This window comes from Sceloporus undulatus, chromosome 3 (assembly GCF_019175285.1).
Source record: "Sceloporus undulatus isolate JIND9_A2432 ecotype Alabama chromosome 3, SceUnd_v1.1, whole genome shotgun sequence".
In the NCBI taxonomy this organism is placed as follows: Eukaryota; Metazoa; Chordata; class Lepidosauria; order Squamata; family Phrynosomatidae; genus Sceloporus; species Sceloporus undulatus.
The window spans coordinates 126,090,767-126,111,150 of NC_056524.1; the positions used below are offsets into that span (position 1 = coordinate 126,090,767).

General features: G+C 39.0%; 1 protein-coding gene across 13 annotated transcripts in view; it reads left to right on the forward strand.

Moving 5' to 3' along the window:
• Window positions 1-20,384, forward strand: part of MYCBP2 (MYC binding protein 2) — a 176,381-nt gene that overhangs the window by 100,602 nt on the left and 55,395 nt on the right. For 9 of the 13 annotated variants that reach the window (XM_042460905.1, XM_042460907.1, XM_042460909.1 and 6 more), the window contains 6 exons: window positions 2,850-2,966; window positions 4,903-5,043; window positions 12,022-12,096; window positions 13,027-13,251; window positions 14,084-14,216; window positions 15,473-15,598. In XM_042460905.1, the coding sequence (XP_042316839.1) occupies window positions 2,850-2,966; window positions 4,903-5,043; window positions 12,022-12,096; window positions 13,027-13,251; window positions 14,084-14,216; window positions 15,473-15,598 (817 nt within the window). The remainder of the gene's footprint in view (window positions 1-2,849; window positions 2,967-4,902; window positions 5,044-12,021; window positions 12,097-13,026; window positions 13,252-14,083; window positions 14,217-15,472; window positions 15,599-20,384) is intronic. The other 4 variants (XM_042460908.1, XM_042460917.1, XM_042460913.1 and 1 more) reach the window with 3 other exon arrangements.

Consider the following 20,384-nt stretch of genomic DNA (forward strand, 5'->3'; position numbering starts at 1 on the left):
AGCATTATCTGTCTCTGTACTGCCAGTCTGTCAGATGCTATGGCAGAAAATGGCTCATGAGTGCACTGCTGTGTAATTCAACCAATGGTTTACAAGAACCTTGCTGTACTGTACACAAATATTAGGGAACTCCTGTAGATTAGGTTGAAGCTCCCTATAGCCTTGTTGTGTTGCTTTTGTCCCTTAAGTAGATAATGTTTTTATCCATTATCCAATGCTTTTATCCTCCCAAGTACAGGTTAGACTTAGATAAGGACAGTGCATTTTGCTGTTCATGTTTCAAGCCAGATTTTGCTTATTCCTGCATTTCCTCTGAAGCTTTATGCTTTACTGACTTGCATGCAACTTGGTTGTTGGGTTTCAAACATCTGAAAACAAAATGAAATGGCTCACTTCGTAAGACCAAATTATAGCAGGGAGTTCGTTTTTATTCCACATCTTCTAGTTGTGTCTGCACAGCAGAAATGGACCACAAGCATATGTGGGCTTGAGCCCCTTCGCTGTTTCTTTCTTTGATGTCCCAGTGGGAGTGCAGTTGTGTCCTGTAGCGAGAGCAGCAGCCACTGTATGGGACAAAAGAAATCTTCCAGCATTGTTGGAGAACCCCCAAAGTTTGAAGCAGAAACAGGAAGACTACTTAGAATATCAGTTTGGGGATGGAGGAACAGAATATTAGGGGAAGCAGATGCGACCATTGGCAGGCTGACTGGAAGAATGAATAAACATCACCACCCATTTTTCCTTTTTTCATTCTGGAAATGGACAAAGGCCACTCGAGCTGCTCTGTCACATTTGTGGCTCTTGCCTGCCCTAAGTGGCTTAGTAACAGTCCCACCATAGTCTGCATTGGTCAGGCCTCAGCAGCAGTATAGTCGGCCCTTCTCATACATGGATTTTTTATACACTGATTCAAGCATATACGGTGTGAAAATGTTCAAAAAAAGTATACATTTCAAATACCAAACCTTAATTTTCCATTTTTTATAAGGGACAACATTTTGCTATGTCATTATATTTAATGGGACTTGAGCATCCACGGAACCAAACTCCAGCGTATAACAAAAGTCCAGTGTACTGTGTTCAATATTGTGTTCACTTTTGAGTGCCTCATTTCAATAAGGATATAGACAAATTGGAGCAGGTTCAGAGAAGGGCAACAAGGATGATAAGATATATAAAGAACCAAATAGAAAATGTTGATAGAGCTGGGCATGTTCAGCTTGGTGAAGAGAAGACTGAACAGTGATATAATTGCACTCTTCAATAATAATGATAATAATAACAACAACAACTCAGGAGCTGTCACTCAGGAAGGTGCAGGCCTCTTCTCTGCTGACCCAGATGATAGGGCCAACACTAGTTACAATGAGATAGATTTCAAAACTGGGGTTTCTAGGAACATTAGAAGGAACCTCTTGATAGAAAGAGCAGTTGGGTAATGAGCTCGATTGCTTAGAGAGGTGGCGGGGTCTCCTCCTGTGGATGTCTTCAAAAAGTGGATAGACACTTTTTGGATAGACATCCAGCTATGTACCTGCTGGATTTAGCTGGAAATCCTGCTCTGAGCAGGGGGTTGTTCTTGGTGGCCTATGAAACCCCTTCCAACTCTATGTATCTATATCTTGTAAGAAAATGTACAGAAAAAGATAGATAACATTCAAGGACACATAGGTGTATCTGGACTAAAGAGATTGTTGGAAAGCTCAAAAGATTTTACAAAGGTGGGAAGATCCTCCATCAGACACCCTGAGAGCCAAGATTTTAAATTTAAATCCACTTTGCAGAGCTGTCTTTTTCCAGCTGGGTTTGACTCCAGTTATTTACAATCTGCATTCAGAATTGGAAATAATAGGCACACAGGCCCCATCCCTTCCCTTCAAAGTGAATCTGGGCTCCATTCCAAAATTGTCTAATTATTAGAGTAGAAGCGATACCAATAAGGTATATAGCATCTGACCCCAGTGGCAACCTTCACAATACCCAACAAGAGTAAGAGAAAGTGGTTGGGATGACCCTTCAAGAATCAAGTGATTGTTGCATGCTGTGAGACATGGAAATGGACCAAAGTGAAATACTCACTCTGCTTCCTAGCTCCACCAGTCAACTAGGATATGCCTGATTGGCTGGCTTTCTCACACTCTCCCAAAGCCCATGAAAATCATGTGGGCTTCTGGGGAAAAGAAGCCGAGGTACCTAGTAACATGGCACCCACAACCACTGCCCATTGACAAGTGCCACAAATGGCACTCCCTGGTAAGTCATCAAGCTGATAATTACACTGCCACCTCATTCAGTTTATTGTAATAACAGCTTCTGCCATATTTAAAATACAGTGGTACCCCGGGTTACGAAAATAATCCGTTCCGCGGCGCCCTTCGTAACCCGAAATCTTTCGCTAGCCGAAAAAGCCATAGGCGCTAGCGCTGGAAGCCGCGATTTCGTGCGAAAAAGCACCGAAAAGCACCAAAATTTTTTTTTTCGTAAGCCGGAAAAAAAAAACGTAACCCGGAACAGTTTTTTCCTATAGAATTTTTTCGTATCCCGGAAATTTCGTAACGCGGTGCTTTCGTATCCCGGGGTACCACTGTAGTTGAGTCTATCTTAGTTTGTGTACATGTGCATGATTGTTAATTAAACCTAATTATTAATGGCTTTCAGAAAACAGAAGAAACAAATTTTTGTATCAATCTTTGGAATTTAGTAGCAGATTATAGCAGCTAGTAGGCTTTCACCTGTACACTGTTAGTTTTCATATTCTGAAGCTTTATCTCTATATCCTTTTTTATTTTATTTTTTTAAAACTGTCTCTTACAGTTTTCTCTACCTTACTGTGTCTCTGCTTCTCTTAGGTTCGGAAATTTGTGGCCAAGGACAGTGCAGGGCTTCGTATCCGTAGCCACCCTTCCCTTCAGAGTGAGCAGATAGGCATAGTAAAAGTCAATGGATCCATTACATTTATTGATGAGGTAATTTGCAAGAAATCTATTTGAAATAAAACAGTCACACATATATATGTATATACAGGCCAGCATTCAAAGAATTGTATTACATGTCTCAAGTATGGCCAATGAGCTTTGGACATGAGCTGTCCCAGATCATAGTCTTTGAAACCGAATGGTTTCAAAAACAAATTTTGGTACCGAATGGGAACCTGTGGTTCAAAGGGAAACTTGTAAACCCAATGATGTGTAAGATCGTTAGATCTTATGCATAGTATTTAGGTAGACGGAGATAAATGTCTCACTCTGTGTTATTAATCAGCCATTTGGCTTTCTGTGTTGCTTTAAATTCATGCTACAGATTGCAAGACTGCTTTTTTGTGAAACCAAGTAGCTGTCAACAGTTTAAAGAGTCTGTTGATTATTGAGAAATGAACGGTTTTATGTCAATTTTATATGAAGTCAGCTTTTGAGAAAAACAAATTTACAGTCAATTTAAACATTTCTCTTCAATACAATATTTGTGTCCTGTTTGTAAGTCAACCTGCTCCATTTATAATTTGCAAATCATGTACTATAAACATGATCTATATTTGATTTCTGGTAGTTTTCTTAATCTTTGCAATTCCATGCATTCTTTCCCCTGACCATAACAATCATTTTTTATATATGAAGTAAAAAAAATTGTTTTCATAGTGTCTCCAATTCTTTTCCAGAAAAGTGTTCTGTATGACAATGTTACATTGCTGCTGTAGATAGCTAAGATTAAGATAGTAAATGTTCATCAAAGTTCTTATTGTATCAATTATTTTCATCTACTTTAAATTTTCATGTTAAAAAATTGCCCAAATGTTGAATTCCCACACAGCTCTATTATGCTTAACCCAGTCCTTCACCATTTCTTCTCCTTCCTCCTCCTCCTCCTCCTCCTCCTTCTTCTTCTTTGCAGTTTGTTTGTTTATTGATCTTTAATGCTAACAATCTGGTATACAGTCAAAATCAAAATGATATATATTCAGAAAATACATAAAGAAAATAAAGAAACCAAAGAAACAAAAATAAATGGATGAAAAAGAAAACAAAAACATAACTAGAAAAAGAAAACAAAAACAATAGGGCTCTGCTTCCCCTAATATTAACTGTAATGAAATGAAAAACAAATAAAAAGAAATTTATTATTCCACCATTACAAATCCAACTAAATACAGTACTGTAATCCTACAAAAATTAATAACCATAACCATAGATTACTACATTTTTGATTTCTTATTGTTCAAAAAGTCCATAAACAATTTTCAATCTTCCTCCCAAAAAACCTTCAATTGGCTTATCCTTTAGAATCCACATTGATTTTAACCATTTGGACTAACTTAGCAACTTTAATAATCGATTTTTCTAGTGCTGGTGCTTCAGTCTGTTTCCAAGTTTGAGCAAACAGTATTCTTGCTGCTGCTGTTACATATTGAAGAAGTGATTGATGTTTGCTATCCAGTTCTTTATTCAGAATTCTCAACAAAGGACTTCTGGTAACATTACAAAATCTAGCTTTAAATTTTTGGGGGATTAACATATAAATCTTAGACCAATAATTATTCACCTTCCAACAAGTCAACCCCATGTAAAAGAAGGAGCCCTCTTGTCTTTATATCCCCAACATTGCTTTGAAACATTCTTAGACATTTTCAATAGCTTATTTGAGGTTAACTATCATCTTATATAAGTTTCCTTTTTAATTACTTCTCAAAGTAAATTTTATATTTTTAGACCACATTTTTCTTCATGAATAACATTTGAATGTTTTGCCCAACATTTTTGGCCCATGTTATTATGTACTTTTTTTACAGGTTCATTGTCTGCTTGTAATTTCAAAAGCCATTTATACCCTTCTTAAAAAGTCATCTATACACTTTTTTCATTATTTCTGACATAAGCAACCTGAGTTGTGTTCTTTCTTACTTCATAGATTCATAATGATGATGGTGTATGGCTACGACTGAATGATGAGACAATAAGAAAATATGTTCCTAATATGAATGGCTATACTGAAGCCTGGTGCCTTTCATTTAACCAGCATCTTGGCAAGAGTCTTTTGGTCCCTATTGATGTAAGTAAAATACAACTTTGTAGAATAATATAAATATTTTAAAGGCTATCACAACTGATCCATCCATCTATCTGTTCCAGTGATGGTGAACCTTTAACAGACCGAGTGCCCAAACTGCAACCCAGACCCCACTTATATATTGCAAAATGCCCCGTCCCTCTGGCTTTCTAGTAAGAAACTCTGGCAAACTCTGTGCTAGGGCGACAGCATGTGTGCCCACAGAGATGGCTCTGAGTGCCACCTCTGGCACGTATGCCATAGGTTAGCCATCACTGATCTATTCCATTTGCTGTATAAGGGAAATTATTCCAATTAAACAATTTTATGCCTTTTAATAAAATGTAGAAAGAATGAAAGCCCTTGGAAATATTTTTCCCCCAAAGAGGAGATAAATAGCTAAGCAGGCACCTGGTAATATGTAATGTCAGCCACTGGTATATTTGATTGAAGTCTAAATTGTAATCAGCATACCTGTCTTGTTTAAAAAGAGATTTGGTCATATTGACATAATGGCATGCTGTTACAAAAATACTGTTTTCTCATTTGGGTAATAAGCTGATAATGTTTTTCTTAATAAAGCGTTCTGTTTGGTGGTGCAATCTAACTGATAAGCAATATCTGGTAGTTTAAATAGGAAGTAATAAAGTAAGAAATATATCTGGGTGGTTTAGGATTTTTTTTTAAAAAAAATAGTTGTCAATAGTTCATTGGCTTGTTTTTAACTGTGGACCATTCACTATACAGGTAATATTTATAAGGAGTACAATCTATCCCTTTATTGTGGTATATTGGTACACTCACTTGCATTTAAGGCCAGGTTTAGAACTGGTAGGAGAACTGGAGACAATTCTTAGTCAAGGTGAGAAAGGCTATGGATCTTTTTGCTTTATTGGATCTATTCAAGCCTATAGGGAAAAAACAACAATATTTGAATACAATATGGTATCAGTGACATTTATCAATATATCTAGAAAGAAGATCTGGTTAAATTGAAATTGCTGAAAAATATGTCTTGGCTTGACTATGATATTGAGATTGCCTGTTAAGTTTATTGTTGGTGTTGAGAATCATTAGCTGCTGTTGTGAAGCTGTAAACAAGAATTTCTGAAAAGCATGCTTAGTGTTAACTGACTAATACACACAGCTCAGCTGCAAGGAGTGTCCCTAGTAACCAGGAACATAGTAGCCATAAGAAGCCAATGGAGTTTGGACTTCTTCTTATTTTAATTCTTTTATCAAGCCAGGACCAAAAAGGCTAACAAATCCCCTGACTTCAAACTCTGAGTTCACAGAATTATAGAGTTGGAAGAGACTGCAAGGACCATCCAGTCCAACCCCCTCCGATGCAGGAACTCACAATCATGGCACCCCAGATAGATGGCCATCCAGCCTCTGTTTAAAATAATATCCATGGCTGTGCACTGTAGCATAAACAACATGCTGAAACTATTTGGGTTTTGGATACAGGATGGGACTGAATAGCTTTGATCTTCCAGGGCTCTGAAAAACTGCATTTTCGAAACAGATACTAAAAATAAGCATAACAGACCCCATTCTGTCATATAGAAACTTCTGTAATTACCCTCTGAGTTAGCTGATGTTTGCTTTCTATCTGCTTGAAGTGTTTCTTTGGTCATCTGTTGAGTCTTCTCTTTTTGACTGAAGATATGGTGGGGTTTTTTTTAAATTCCTCTGTGACAGTGTCCCTGGCTTCAGTCCAGAGTTCTTCTGGCATTCAGCCAATTAGACTTAATAGTGCAAATCTATTTTTTAATCTTCAAGTTGTTTTTAGCACAGTGGTTGGTTGGATGCTAGCAGCATTGTGGCTATCAGCATAGTCTCCTGCCTCACAGCTGCACACACACCCATCACCATAGAAAAGTAGTGCCATACAAATTATAAATTAAATAGGTGTAGAACCAAGAAGGGCCCTGCCCAAAACCCTTCCACAAGTAAAAACGAAACAAAAACCCCAAAACAAACAGCTTCACTTATATATCGCTTCATGCTGAACTAACAGTAGTTTACAAGTAGTTTACAACTGTAAGCTAATTGCCCCCAACAATCTGGGTACTTATTTTAGCAACCTGGGAAGGATGCAAGTCTGAGTCGAGCTTGAGCCCCCTTAGCTGGGATTGAACTCCGTTCCTCCAGGAAAAATCTTTTACATCCAAAAAAGACCAGATTAGCGGTGACCTCCCAGAGGTCTTTTTCTGCTACGGCTCCTAAAGCTTGGAATGACCTGCGGAAGAGATTTGTCATTGGAGGCTTTTTAAAAAGCAACAAAAACCTTTCTCTTCCAACAGGCCTTCCCTGAGTGATAACCGCCCAGAACCAACTCTATCCGTCCTTCCTACTATATCTCCTCGTCATTCGCGGATTGTAGAATAATCTTGTAGTCTTGTATTGTTGTATATTTTAATCATGTTTTATGTTAATTTTATAGTTCGGGAGGGAGGGTTGGGTCAGGGGTTTGTGGGTTTTATTGTTTTTATATTGTGGATCATAGACTCTGTTGTTACCCGCCTCGATCCCCAAACAGAAGAGGCGGGATATAAATAAATATTTTATTATTTTATTAACTCCGCAACCTTATGGTTTTGAGTATGGGGCTGCAGTACAGGCATTTAACCATTGTGCCACCAGGGCTCTCTAAAAGATAAAAAATTGTAAAGCAATTGCCTGGACTCAACTGCCAGATGAAGGAATGTTCTTCCAGCTGGTGCCTGAATCATTGTGGCTTTGTGAAGCTGAAGGCTTTCACAGTCAGCATACATAGTTTTTTGTGGATTTTCGGGCTATGTGGCTATGTTCTAGAAGAATTTATTCCTAATGTTTTGCCTGGCATCTTCAGAGAATGCTGGCATGGAAGTGAGTGGGGTTTATGAGAGGAAGTGATCTACATGTTAAACTGTGTATTGGTCTGTTGGTAGATGGCAAGGCCTCAGGGTGTCTATTTAATTAGTGATCCATTGTCAGCTGGGAAAACCCCTGATCTTGGGCGATGTACATTTGCATTTGCTGAGTCTTGATTTTGGTGTTTTTCAGGATTGGTAGTCAAACTTTGTTTACTTTCAGGGTTTCTTCTTTCCTGTTGAAGTTGTCCAGGTGTTTGTGGATTTCAATGGCTTCCCTGTACATTCAGACCTGATAGTTGTTGGCATAGTCCAGAATTTCAGTGTTTTCAAATAGCATTTTATGCCCAGATTGGTTTATAACGTGTTCTGTGACTGCTGATTTTACTGGCTGGCCCAATCTGCAGTGTCTCTCATGTTCCTTGATTGCCATTTGAACACTGTATGTCTTTGTCATTCATTCATTTGCTTTGTGTGGGGGAGGCAGGAAAGTGGTTAAATCGACCCAGCAAGAACCTCTGAGGGGCAAAGGTGAAGGAAGAGCAAAGGAACTGAGCCACATGAAGAAATCTCTCACACATCTCCTTTCAGAAGAGGCAAGTGCCCTATCCTAACACCCTAAAGAATGAGCCAGCCTGATGGCCAGTTTTGACCCATAGGGCAACTCTTCTTCCTTTGCATAAAACCACCAGTTAGGGATGGTTAAACAGATGTCTACTGTAGTGGGGTGTGTGTGCATGTGTATTTTAGCATTGTGAAAGGCACTTGATGAACAGCAGACATCCGCAGCTGGCACAATGGAACTACCAGTTAAAGCAACCGGGGCTGCATCTGGGAATGTTCTTAGGTTATGATGTGTGCTTAGGCTGCAGAGTGACACCACTCACTCAGGTCACATATTGATTACCCCAATGTGAAGGCAGTTGTAAAGCCTTCCACATCAGGTTTGGATTTCTCATGGACAACAGCCTGCATTAAGCAGACACCCAGCTACTAGGTCTAAGGCTGCATATGTGCTTCTTGACTGCATGCCTGCATGTTCATTTTTCCCTCAGGCTTTGGGGTCAGCAGGGATATTCTATCTGCCTCTTGCTCTTTTTACTTCTTGAAGGGTACTGATACTCAGTGTCCAGCAGTATTATTATTAGTTTGTTGTTGATTGCTTACTTGTTTGATCAAGCTTTTAAATAAACTTTTTGAAAAGCATTTTAAAATGTTTTTAATGCTTTAAACTGTTCAGGAGCCATGAGTAACACTGACAACATGAGAACTTAAAACTTTTCCCTGTTTCCGTGAGATCAATTTCTATGAAGAATTTTTTTATTTAAGAACTCTTACATCATTGTTCGCAAATCTGAAAGTTGGATTTGGCAATATATTATTGAATGGTTTGCTAGAAGACTGATTTCTAGAAATTCAAGTAGTGAACAGTTAGAAAAGGGGGAGGAATGACATTTTAGAAAGATTGCTTTATACATACTGTACGTACAAAAACTTACTTTTTTACTGGTTTCCTTGCTTGAATGGCCTTTGAACATTTTAGATTTTTATTTTTACCTTAAAAATGTAGAAATATTTTATGTTTAGCCTGTTCCTACAGGGAGAAATATCAAATTTGTAAGTGTTGTGCCTAGTTCCCCCACATTGCTCATTATGTCTTCTATCCCTGAGACTTGAGCAGAAATGGTCCATTCTTCTGATCAGGGATATGGCACATGAAATTAGATATGGTGTAAATGTATCCCATTCCTGAAAGAGTGGAAACATCAGATCTCTTCCTGATTTGAGGCTTCTCCTTAACAAACTCAAATGCCAAGCAAAAAGTGTTCAATTACAAGTATAAAAAAACCTAAACTCATTTGTTGTAAAAAATGGGCTCAAGATAAAACACAGAAGGCAAAAAAAAGGTTTTTTAACACTTCAGACTATTGATTCTAGAAATCACTTTTTGTAGTCTGTTTTTAGGGCGTGTTAGGTGATACACAAATTATTGTTGAAACATGATGACAATCTAAAGAAATGTTTAGTAAGTTGCCATTAGGCAAACTTTAAAAGAAAAGCACATTATTAAAATGTTTACAGTGTCTTTGTTTTTGCTAAGACATTGCATTAGAAAGTTTAAAATTGCAGGGAAACATTGAACAGAGACAATTCAAAATTTGAAACTTTATTTAAAAGTGGCAGAGAGAAGATGATTTGTTAGGAAAAAAATTAGCTCCACTATTCACACAAATAATTGCTTTACCATCATCATCATTTCCTGTATCCAAGGATCTCATTCACTTTGAATATTGCACAACTGTCACTTGCCTCTTAACCTACTAATTACATTTTCATTGCTTTTTCCATAATTCGTTTATCACAAGAATAATAAACGTATATGTCTGAGAGAGCACTGTGGAAAATTGCATAGAATGTTTTATGTGTGGAAAGTCTGCAATATAACCTCTTAATTCCTTTTTGCTATTTAGTCTGCTGGTTCAGATTTCGATACAGTTTATTTTATAAGAAATTCATTTTTGATGTGTACAAAACTGATATTTCATGGTCCCACTTGAACAAAAAGGTCATCAGCCACCTGATTTGTGTATGAGCACTGGATATATTATAAATTGAAGGCCAGGTTCAAAATAACCCCATGTGTGACTAGAAGTCACTTCTGTTTGGAAGTGAGCTTGGCAATTTTGTGTTGTTTTTTCTTGCTCCAGAGGATCATCTGACCTTCAAGATCAGCTTTAATGAGGGTGTGAGGCTCAGCGCAGGCATGGAATGTAGTCCATGGATAGATGGCTCTTTCCTAAATGGATGTGCTGAACACTTAGACTTTTTGCAAAAACCTGTTTTGATAACTGAGCTGGCTAAGGTTGAAAAGATTATATGTATATACATACATACATAGAAAGAAGAGTGTGCATTGCCTGAAGGTGGTATCAGTTTTGGCTAAGATGCTCTAATCTTTATTTTTAAAAACCAAAAACAAGCATTTTAATTATTGATTATTAAACATTGTATACATTTTCCATTTGTTCAGCTTTATTCATCCAAAAATAACATTGGGGAACAGCATATCTTAACATTAAACAACTTCTTTTTTTCTAAATTAAGCATTAATGCTTCCGTGGCTTTATACAAGCTAGAAATTGTGTTCAGTTCTAATGCTCAGCTCTAGATCATCTGAAAGAAAATTAAGCAAAGTGACTGTGCAGAATAATTTCATTTTCTCTCATACATTTCACTGTATACATTTGGGATTAGAGTACTGAGCTACAGGTTTGCAATGGGTTCTGATACTTTAAAAATAAGCTACAAGGTGCTTTTGTAAATGGGAGTTGTGGAAGTGTGCAGGTCTGCCATAGGTTAATTAGGCCCTTCTGTAAGCAGGGTAGTTTCTAATTTCCAGGACTACTGTTTGTACAAAGTGGAAAGTGCCTAGACACTTTAGTTTTCATTGTTTAAAAATTAGTTTTTCTCCATTTGATAACATAGCAGTTGATTTCAGAACTTCTGAAATTAACATATTTTAATAAAAAGAGGACATGTGGTAAATACACATGAGAATTTTAGAGTACACTTTTTGATATGTACATGGTATTTGCTTAATGTGGTTGAGACATGACATTAAGTGTTTTTGAAAGTTTTCTTTAAGCATGATGTGCTAGCTGCAGTTAAACGTCACAAGTTACGAATAGGTGGCTGAATGTCCCCATTCAATGTTTCTTCTCACTCCTCTCACACCCCAGCAAAAAATCTTCACAAAGTGGCAGACTGTCTTTCATAAAACAAATCTGGCTTGTGATAGGACTGGCATTCCCATTCAGATAGGAGGATGGGAATTACCTTTCACAAAATGTGTTAAGTTCTAATATATATTATATATGTAAACTTTCTATTTCTGAATGGCATGACACACTACATCATTTAGCGCTTTCAGTATAAACTGTTTTGTCCAACAAATTTTCCCCTCATGGAAAACAGTGGCTACCTTTTCTTTGTAAAGAGAAATGAGCATTGTTACAAGGATGCAGAGAACCAAATATTTGTTTTAAATTGATCTGTTTTCTTTTACTGATGTATGAATGTTCCAATTCTTTGTTGATATTTGTCTATCTTAAACTTTACATAGAGTATCTTTAATGCTAGCCAAGGAGTCAGGGATTTGGACTTATTTGCATGGACTTCCAAACCTTTTCCCTCTCAGGTGAGTTTTCTTAACTATCAGGATCAGTAACTTTTTGGCATTTTGGAGTATGAGATCCTCTGTTCATTTCAGTGGGTGATTTTGAAAATTTCAACTTTTGGAAAACTCCTTCCAGATTTATAAATCTTGAGGAATCTTTTTGCGTTACAGGAAAGGCTCAAGTATATCCCATTACTCATAGTTGGTTTAATTGTCCTTTGATCTGGTTATCCTCCTGTAGCGACCGAGAGCACACCCAGAATATAACCCAACAGTTTTCTGCCGCTGCACACTGCAGGGGGAGACTGGTAGTGATGGGAGAATGGTCCTTTAGACAGATTTGTCCATACTTGACTGATCCTGAGAAGTCCCTAGTAGTCTTCTGAGAAGCACCTGTCCTGTGTTTGTTGAAACACAGCTTTGCATACACTACGTTAAATCCCCCAGGTCTCTTTGTCTGTCAACAGTTTCTGTTAATATAACCTTGTGCAGGAAGTACGTGGTTTTGATGTGTTATTCTAAGATAAATTGATGCTGTACCACTTCACTATAGTCACATGTATACCTTATGTTTCCCCTTCCATCTTGCACTGTCCTGCATGAATGGTTTTACTAGGTCATAGTCATCTTTTTCTTGTGTTTGTATCATAATCTTTTAAAATGGTAGATGGAGAACTGCCTGTGTGATGCTCCCAAATGTTTGTGTTTCCAATGTGTCTTTTTTCTTTTAATAAACATTCATATAGCAAATGTTTTACATTCTTTGTGTTCAGGAATAGTTCAGTGTCTATAAGGAAATCTACAGTACAATAAATGTTAACATTTTTAGAGTTCAAGGCTATAGTTGCTGCAGGTTTAACAAAGGGGTGGGTGGGAATTAGGTCAAAATTACAAAAAGGGATTATTAATGGGATTTTTGTTTTGTTTTGGTCTTTTGTTCAAATTTTTCAGGAGTCTAGATCTAATGCAGATGACTTTTTCAAAGACCTAAACTCACACTGCCCTCAGGAAGCGGTAATGCAGGAGCCAGATATGCCATTCCTTCGTGGTGGGCCTGGAGTGTATAAGGTAGTGAAGACTGGCCCCTCAGGTCACAACGTCAGAAGCTGTCCCAACCTTAGAGGTATCCCAATTGGAATGTTAGTTCTGGGAAACAAAGTCAAGGCAGTAGGCGAGGTATGGATCCTTGTAGCTTCAGTTCTTATCTTCATAGATACTGGCTTATAATAGTAGCAATCGTAAGAAAAGCAGCTGTCCTACTCAACGTTTGCTTTTCCACCCTGGGTTGCTAATCGTTAACTTTCTGGAGGTTGGTGTATGTTGTAAACTGATGCAAATCACTGTTGCCTTAATCATATATTTTATCAACTGGTGTTATTTGGATATTTACTGTCCACGTGATTTCAGAATATTGTTGATTCATCAGAGTAATATGTTTTAACTGTGTATTTTGAAGTTTCCTGATGAATTACTTTGAGGGATAAAGCAGAGATTAAAAATTACCTTATTTTTGGCTTTGATTCAACTGATGCATGCAGTGATCATGAGCTGGTGCTCTTCTGTCACAGTGGGATTGAGGATGTAGTGTGTCATGCTATTTTTCAAACAGCCTATAAACATAATAGCAACTTTGTGAATATTGAATACATAGCACCAATTTTCAGACTTTCTCTGTTTCAGGCTTCAGTAAATTAGTAAATCCAACCTTGCTTTCATCTGTGTAGCAAATTGGGAGCTTTTTGGTTGATCTGGTCATTCTTTTCTTCTGAACATCATTCGATCTAACATGCTGAAAATACTAATGATCTTAAATTTCCTGTGAATGCACATGCTTTTTATTCTACTTTATTCTTTGGATCTTAACATGAAGAATGTCTCTTGCCTTTCCATGACAGGAAAGAGGCGCATTTTCACATGTGGAAACATTTTTCTGCATCTCACTGATACCTCATTTGCAAAGTAAATTACATGTGCCTTTTGTATATATGTGTGTGTGTGTATGTACCAGGTGACTAACTCTGAAGGGACATGGGTGCAAATGGATAAGAACAGCATGGTAGAGTTTTGTGAAAGTGATGAAGGCGAAGCATGGTCCTTGGCCAGAGACAGAGGTGGAAATCAGTATCTCCGGCACGAAGATGGCAAGTCCTCTTAATTATTATGAAACTGTCTGTTCTAAGTGCTTTAAAACTACCTTAAGCATACAAGCAATATCAAGCTTAGATGTAAATAATTTCATAATTTATTATGAAGGAAAAATGTAAATGGGAACAAGCTTAATTTTATGTTATTGGAAGGCCTTTATTTTACAGAGTTGAGACTGTTTCAGAATATAGCTATTTTTTTACCTGAGCTGTAGCCATACAGTACTGCCTGGGTGGATCTTCCCATGTTAAATTAGGATTAGGCAAAAAAAGGATGAGGGCAGATGTATACTCCATAGAATGTTTTTTTTAATGAAATGACAAAGTTATAAGCAGTTAGAATGCAAAGTGTATTCCTAAGCTGTTCTTGACATGTTATGAATTCAGCATTAAATAACTCTTAATAGTTTTAACTGTTTATATCAATTATGTGTAGCACCACAGAGCCCCTAAACACATTAACAGCATGATGGGTGGTCAATGCAAAGAAGGGGACAATGGACCAAAGATGCTGGCTCTGCTTTCAAAGTTGTGTAGCTTTACTCTCACTCTTTCCCCAAATGAATGTCTGAGATGGAAAGATCCACACAAGTACGCTTTATAAAAACTGGCATTCTTATCACACAGGGTTCAGGATCGATTATATTCTAGGTTCTCTTCCTTAGACATTCACTATCAGTGTATAGGTCACTGAGAATGGAGCCTTAAAGGCTCATTCTGTGCATGAAACCTCTTCACACTTTTTGACATTAGCCCTATTCAGGAATTGGGGTGGGGTGGGGGTTAAAACCTGATGAAAGGTGGAGAGCATACAATCTTCTGTTGCTGTCTTGTATATATTGTTTGAAAAGTGATTATTCTGAGCAGTAGAACATCTGTGTGTGAAAGTTCTCCACACAAGCCAGAACTGGGATTTTCCAGTGTCTTGGCTTTTGTGACAAGCTCCCTCTCAAATGCATAAGAGATTCTCTTCTTCAGATCATCACTTTTCACAAAGCAACAACTAAGTGTGTGGAATTATCATTCTCCCTTTCTCGTTTCTTGTTGTAACCCCTTTTTATGTGCCTGAAAGCACTACAGTCTCACTTTAATTTAGAACACTCACGTTCTTTCCAATGCAAGACTTCTCTGGAGTTAGTTATTGTACCATTATCTCTTCACCAGTATATTTCCACTTGCCTTATAATTTCATACAATCCCTCTTTTGAAGTCATGATCAATTAAATTAAAGGCATGTTCCTTTGTTTTTATAGAACAAATTATTCTAGATCAAAATGGACAGACTCCTCCACCAAGCCCTTTCTCACTGCAGACTTTCAATAAGGGAACGGTGTGCAGTAATGGACAAGGATTTGATTATGGCCTTGGCAATAACAAAGGTATGTTTTGCAGCAATATTTTCTTTCTGCCACTTTGATTATTGAGTCTGTTTTCTACTGTAGTATTTCTTGTATCAGGATATGCACTTCAAAAAAAATCTGAGACAGTTTTTTTCTGTGATTTTTTTTAAAATAAGGAACTGATGCTGTAAAGTAGCTTTAGTTGTAAAATAACATATTACCCTAAAATGTTATATGAGGCAGCAGAGGTATAACACAATTGTGATGTTGGTTATTGGACAAGGTGTAACAGTAAAATCATGGGAAATCATCCTTTGTTCAACCAAACATTCTTGATTATAATATTTCTACTTTTATGGCTAGAAAACTAATTTTGAAGAACTCTTTTACAATTTGGAATATTTGTCACTTATGTGTCTTTATATAAGAGTGCTTCTTTCTACAACTTCCCTTACATTATGAACCTCCTTGTGCTTCATTGTGCCACGCCGTGCCTTCCTCCTCCTCCTTTTGTATAGTGTAAAGTAGATTACAAACATTCAGTATCCACACTGATAGCTTTTGAGAAGACACATAGGTAATTGAATTACACTCAGTTGATTTACATTCTAGTCACGATTTCCTCTGTCTCCCCCCCGCCCATCACTGTATAGCACAAGTGTGCTTCATCCTATATGAATTCTGGTAAACAAGACCAGTATAGAGTTTTAAATACAGGATTGACCTGTGAAAAGGTTTTCAGCAAAAAGTAGAACAAGAGTTGTTTGAATATATATTACTGGTACTGGTATTATTAACACTTCTAAACTACTGTATATACTTAACTATGAGTCAAGAAATTTATTCCCCCAAATAGACTCCAAAATCATGGGTCAACTTATATACGGGGCAATAAGTTAATACTGCTTATAAAGTTCCTAAAAGAAGTGCCCACCCTTCTTTCATAGCCAGGGATCTTTAAACAGCTCTCCACTTGATCCTCGGTGCACGCTCTCCTCTCTCTCTTATTCCTCAGCCTTCCCTTGCAGCTGAAGCTAACAAACAGCTGGTGAGACAAGGAAGATGGGAGAGAGAGGGGGGGGGAGTTTGCTTCCCTGTTTGAATCCCCGCACGCTCACCTGTGTGTGTGTGTGTGTTATCCCTCAGCCTTCCTTCATAGCCAAAGCTAACAAACAGCTGCTGAGACGAGAGAGAGAGAGTTTGTTTCCTTGTTTGAGTCCCCGCATGCTTTCCTGTCTCTCTTGTGATCCTTATCCCTCAGTCTTCCTTCATAGCCAGAGCTAACAAACAGCTGGTGAGGCAAGGGAGGGAGAAAGAGTATGCTGAGGGGAAGAGAGAGAGAGAGAGAGAGGTCTGTACCCCAGTTTGCAAGCCACGAGCCTTGGAAATCCTGGGGGTGAAGGGAAGAGAGAAAGAGAAGTTTGTACCTCATTTTGCAAGCCATGAACCTTGAAAAACCTGGTGGTAAAGGGAGAGGGAGATTGTGTGTGTGTGTGTGCGTGCGTGCGTGCGTGCGTGCGTGCTCCAAGATTTACTTCCCTATTTTCCATGCTGAGACTGACCCTTGGGAGAGGTCCAGAGAGGGAGCATTAGGGAGGGAAGTAGTACTTTGCTTCCCCCTTTAGATCTTTTGCAACATGCACCAGTGTTTGACTCTTGACTTATCCACAGGTCATATCAAAATTCATGATTTTGGCCCCCAAAACTGCCCTCGACTTATGCATGAGGTTGACTTATATACGAGTATATATGGTAAATCAAAATTTCAGTGTCAGTTAATTTTAATACTTGTTTTCTTTTAGTGGAATCATGTCCTTCATTTAAATCTACCATAAAATCTGTCTCACCAGTCAAAAGCTGTAGTCCTCATCATTTATTTTCCTAATATTGGGCCAAAACACACTGCAGAAATAATCCAGTTTGAGACCACTTAACTGCCATGGATCAGTGCTAGGGAATTCTGGAAACAGTAGTTTAGTGAGACATTTAGCCTTCTTTGTCAGAGAGCTCTAGTGCCACAACAAACTATGGTTTCCAGCACTCCCTAGCATTGAACAAGGGTAGTTAAAGCAGTCTCAAACTGGATTGTTTCTACAGTGTGCTTTGGCTCGACGTTATTGAGACTTTCATATGTATCACTCTGTATCTCTCTGTAGAACTGCTTTGCAACCTCAAACTTTTCAATTGTTTTTGATTCTGGATCTTATTAATAATGGATGTGATAAGTGAGGTTAGTACATCCAGTGTGAGAAGAATTACTTCTGCTGGGGATGCTCTAGCTGGAGATCCTGCACTGGACATGGGTTTGGACCTGATAGCCCATGGGGCCCCTCCCACTCTATGGTTTTGTGAGTCTGTGACTCTACTTCTTGCAGTGGAACAAAGAGAACAGCACAGAATTAAGAACAAAGTATTTGTTTAGGATTTTTGTTTTGTTTTGGAAAATAAGTACCAAACACCGTATATATTCATATATAAGTTGAATCCCCCCTCCAAAAAAATTTGACCCCCAAAATAGTTGATGTATACAGTGGGCCCTTGCTATCTGCGGGGGATCTGTTCTAGATCCCCCTGCGGATACCAAAATCTGCAGATGCTCAAGTCTCATTTACTTCAATGTGGTTGTGTGGCCACGTGGCTGCACTACCATTGCAGACAATGGCACTTAGGAGGAGCTTCCTCCTCCTTCTCTCCCCCGCTGCATCTTTCTCCTCCCGTCTCCTCTACCTCTTCCCCGCCACTGCTTCCTTCTCCTCCTCCTCTTCCTTCTCCTCCTCCTCTTCCTCATACCTTGCCTTCCTTCTCCTCCCATCTTGTGTTGCACTGTGCCTTCCTCCTCTTCCTCGCCTCGTGTTGCATTGTGCCTTCCTTCTTCTCTTCTTCTCACCTCGCCTTCCTCCTCTTCGTCCATGTGCTTCATTGTGCCATGCTGCGCCTTCCTCCTCCTCTTCCTCCTGCCTCGCGCCGCACTGCTCATTCCTCCTCCTCTGCCCCCCCCCCAATGAGCTTGCCATCTGCAGATGCTCAAATCCGTGCATGGCAAGTCTGCAAATAAGAAAGGCCCACTTTACACAGGTAAATACAGTAGTACTCTCTTTCCCTGTCTGGACATCTCTCGAAGGACAGACGGGCTGCGGAGGAGGAGGCATGGCAAGCACTCACCCCTCAAGACTCATCCCCAGACTGGCTGCCCCACGGAGGACAGGCAGGGTAGGGAGGAGGATGGAACATGAGCACTGACCACCACCACCCCAGCCTCATCCTCAACTTGGTTGCCCCATGGGAGACAGTCAGGCTGGGGAGGAGGAGGCATGGCAAGCACTCACCCCTCAAGCCTCATCCCCACCCTGGTTTCCCCACAGGATACAGTCAGGGTGGTGGGGAGGATGGAGGTAAGTTCTCACCCCTCGAACCTTGTCTCCAGCCTGGCTGCCCCTCAGGAGACAGCCAGAGTGTGGACAAGAAGGCAGGGCAATCGCTCGCCCCCGAAGCCTTGTCCGAGGTCACACCTGGCCTGCAGAGAGGAAGAATGATGGCCGCTCACCACTCAAGCTTCTCCCCAGCCCAGCTATCTCCCAAGGAGACAACCAGACTGTAGAGGGTGAGGAAGGGTGCTGAGACCCTATATTCTACCCTTGACTTATCAATGGGTCATATCCCTAATTTTGCCCCCCCAAACCTGCCCTGGACTTAAAAATGAGGTCGAGTTATAGTCGAGTATATATTGTACAGTGAAGCCTCTCCTTATGTGGGGGATCCATTCTGGACCCCCCCCCCCCCCCACCGCGTATGACAAATTCCACAAATTGAATGGGGCTTGTGCTCATGGCAGCACAGGGTGTGCATGCCATAGGTACGCACCCCATCCATTTCATTGCAGTGCAGCTTCCACATAAAGTGAAAGCCGCATATGGTGCACCTGCATATGAAGCGGGTGCACTGTATATCCAAAGAAAGCATTGCTTAAGTCCCATTAATTCCAGGGTGAAGATGAACTTAACTTTGTGAAGTCAAAGGCTTTCATGGCTGGTATCCATAGTTGTTTTTTTTTTAAATTAAAACTCTTGTATCTGTACAGCAGGTCATTTCAAGCCCTTTTGGCCAGAAGAGTTTCTAGAGCATGGCCACATAGTCCGAAAAACCCACAAAAAACTATGAACTTAACTTTGTTTGGATCATATTTATTACAACTATAATACTGATGACTGCAAAGAAATGTTGTGTTAGCCAGATATTGCTTCAAATTCAGTGTTTTGTCTTTAAGGAACAGTCATGAACCATGAACTTCTTTCAACATAACCTTAGCATTTCAATGTCTTTTTGTTTTCTCTATACAGTAACAGGCAAAGAGTTAATGTTTGTTTTTATTGGTAGAAATGTCAGCGTCACTTCCATGTCAACAATTATATAATTCATGATTCTTGGAAACCCTTTTTTAGCTTTTTGCTTTGCATTGGAGTCCCTTTGATGTTGCATGTTTTATTGCTTTAGTTTCTTCATGTTTCATTCTTCCTGATTGTTTGCAAAGAATAGTGCAGCAACAAGAGATACAAAGCAATTTAACCATACCATTTCAATGGGCATATTATTATGCCTACTTTGAAATAAATTTACTTTAAAGTAGGTGCAGCAGCATGCAATTTGTAGGGTTTGAGATAAAGTCCTTACTTATGTCACAAGGAGCCCTATGGGTGCATATTTTCATAAGAAGCACTAAGAAGAAAGCTCATGAGGAATAAGATACATTTAACTGTATACTATTATAATCGTATCAGTGATACACTACAGAAATAATTTTGACTTTGGAAATCTTTCTAGGCTCCTT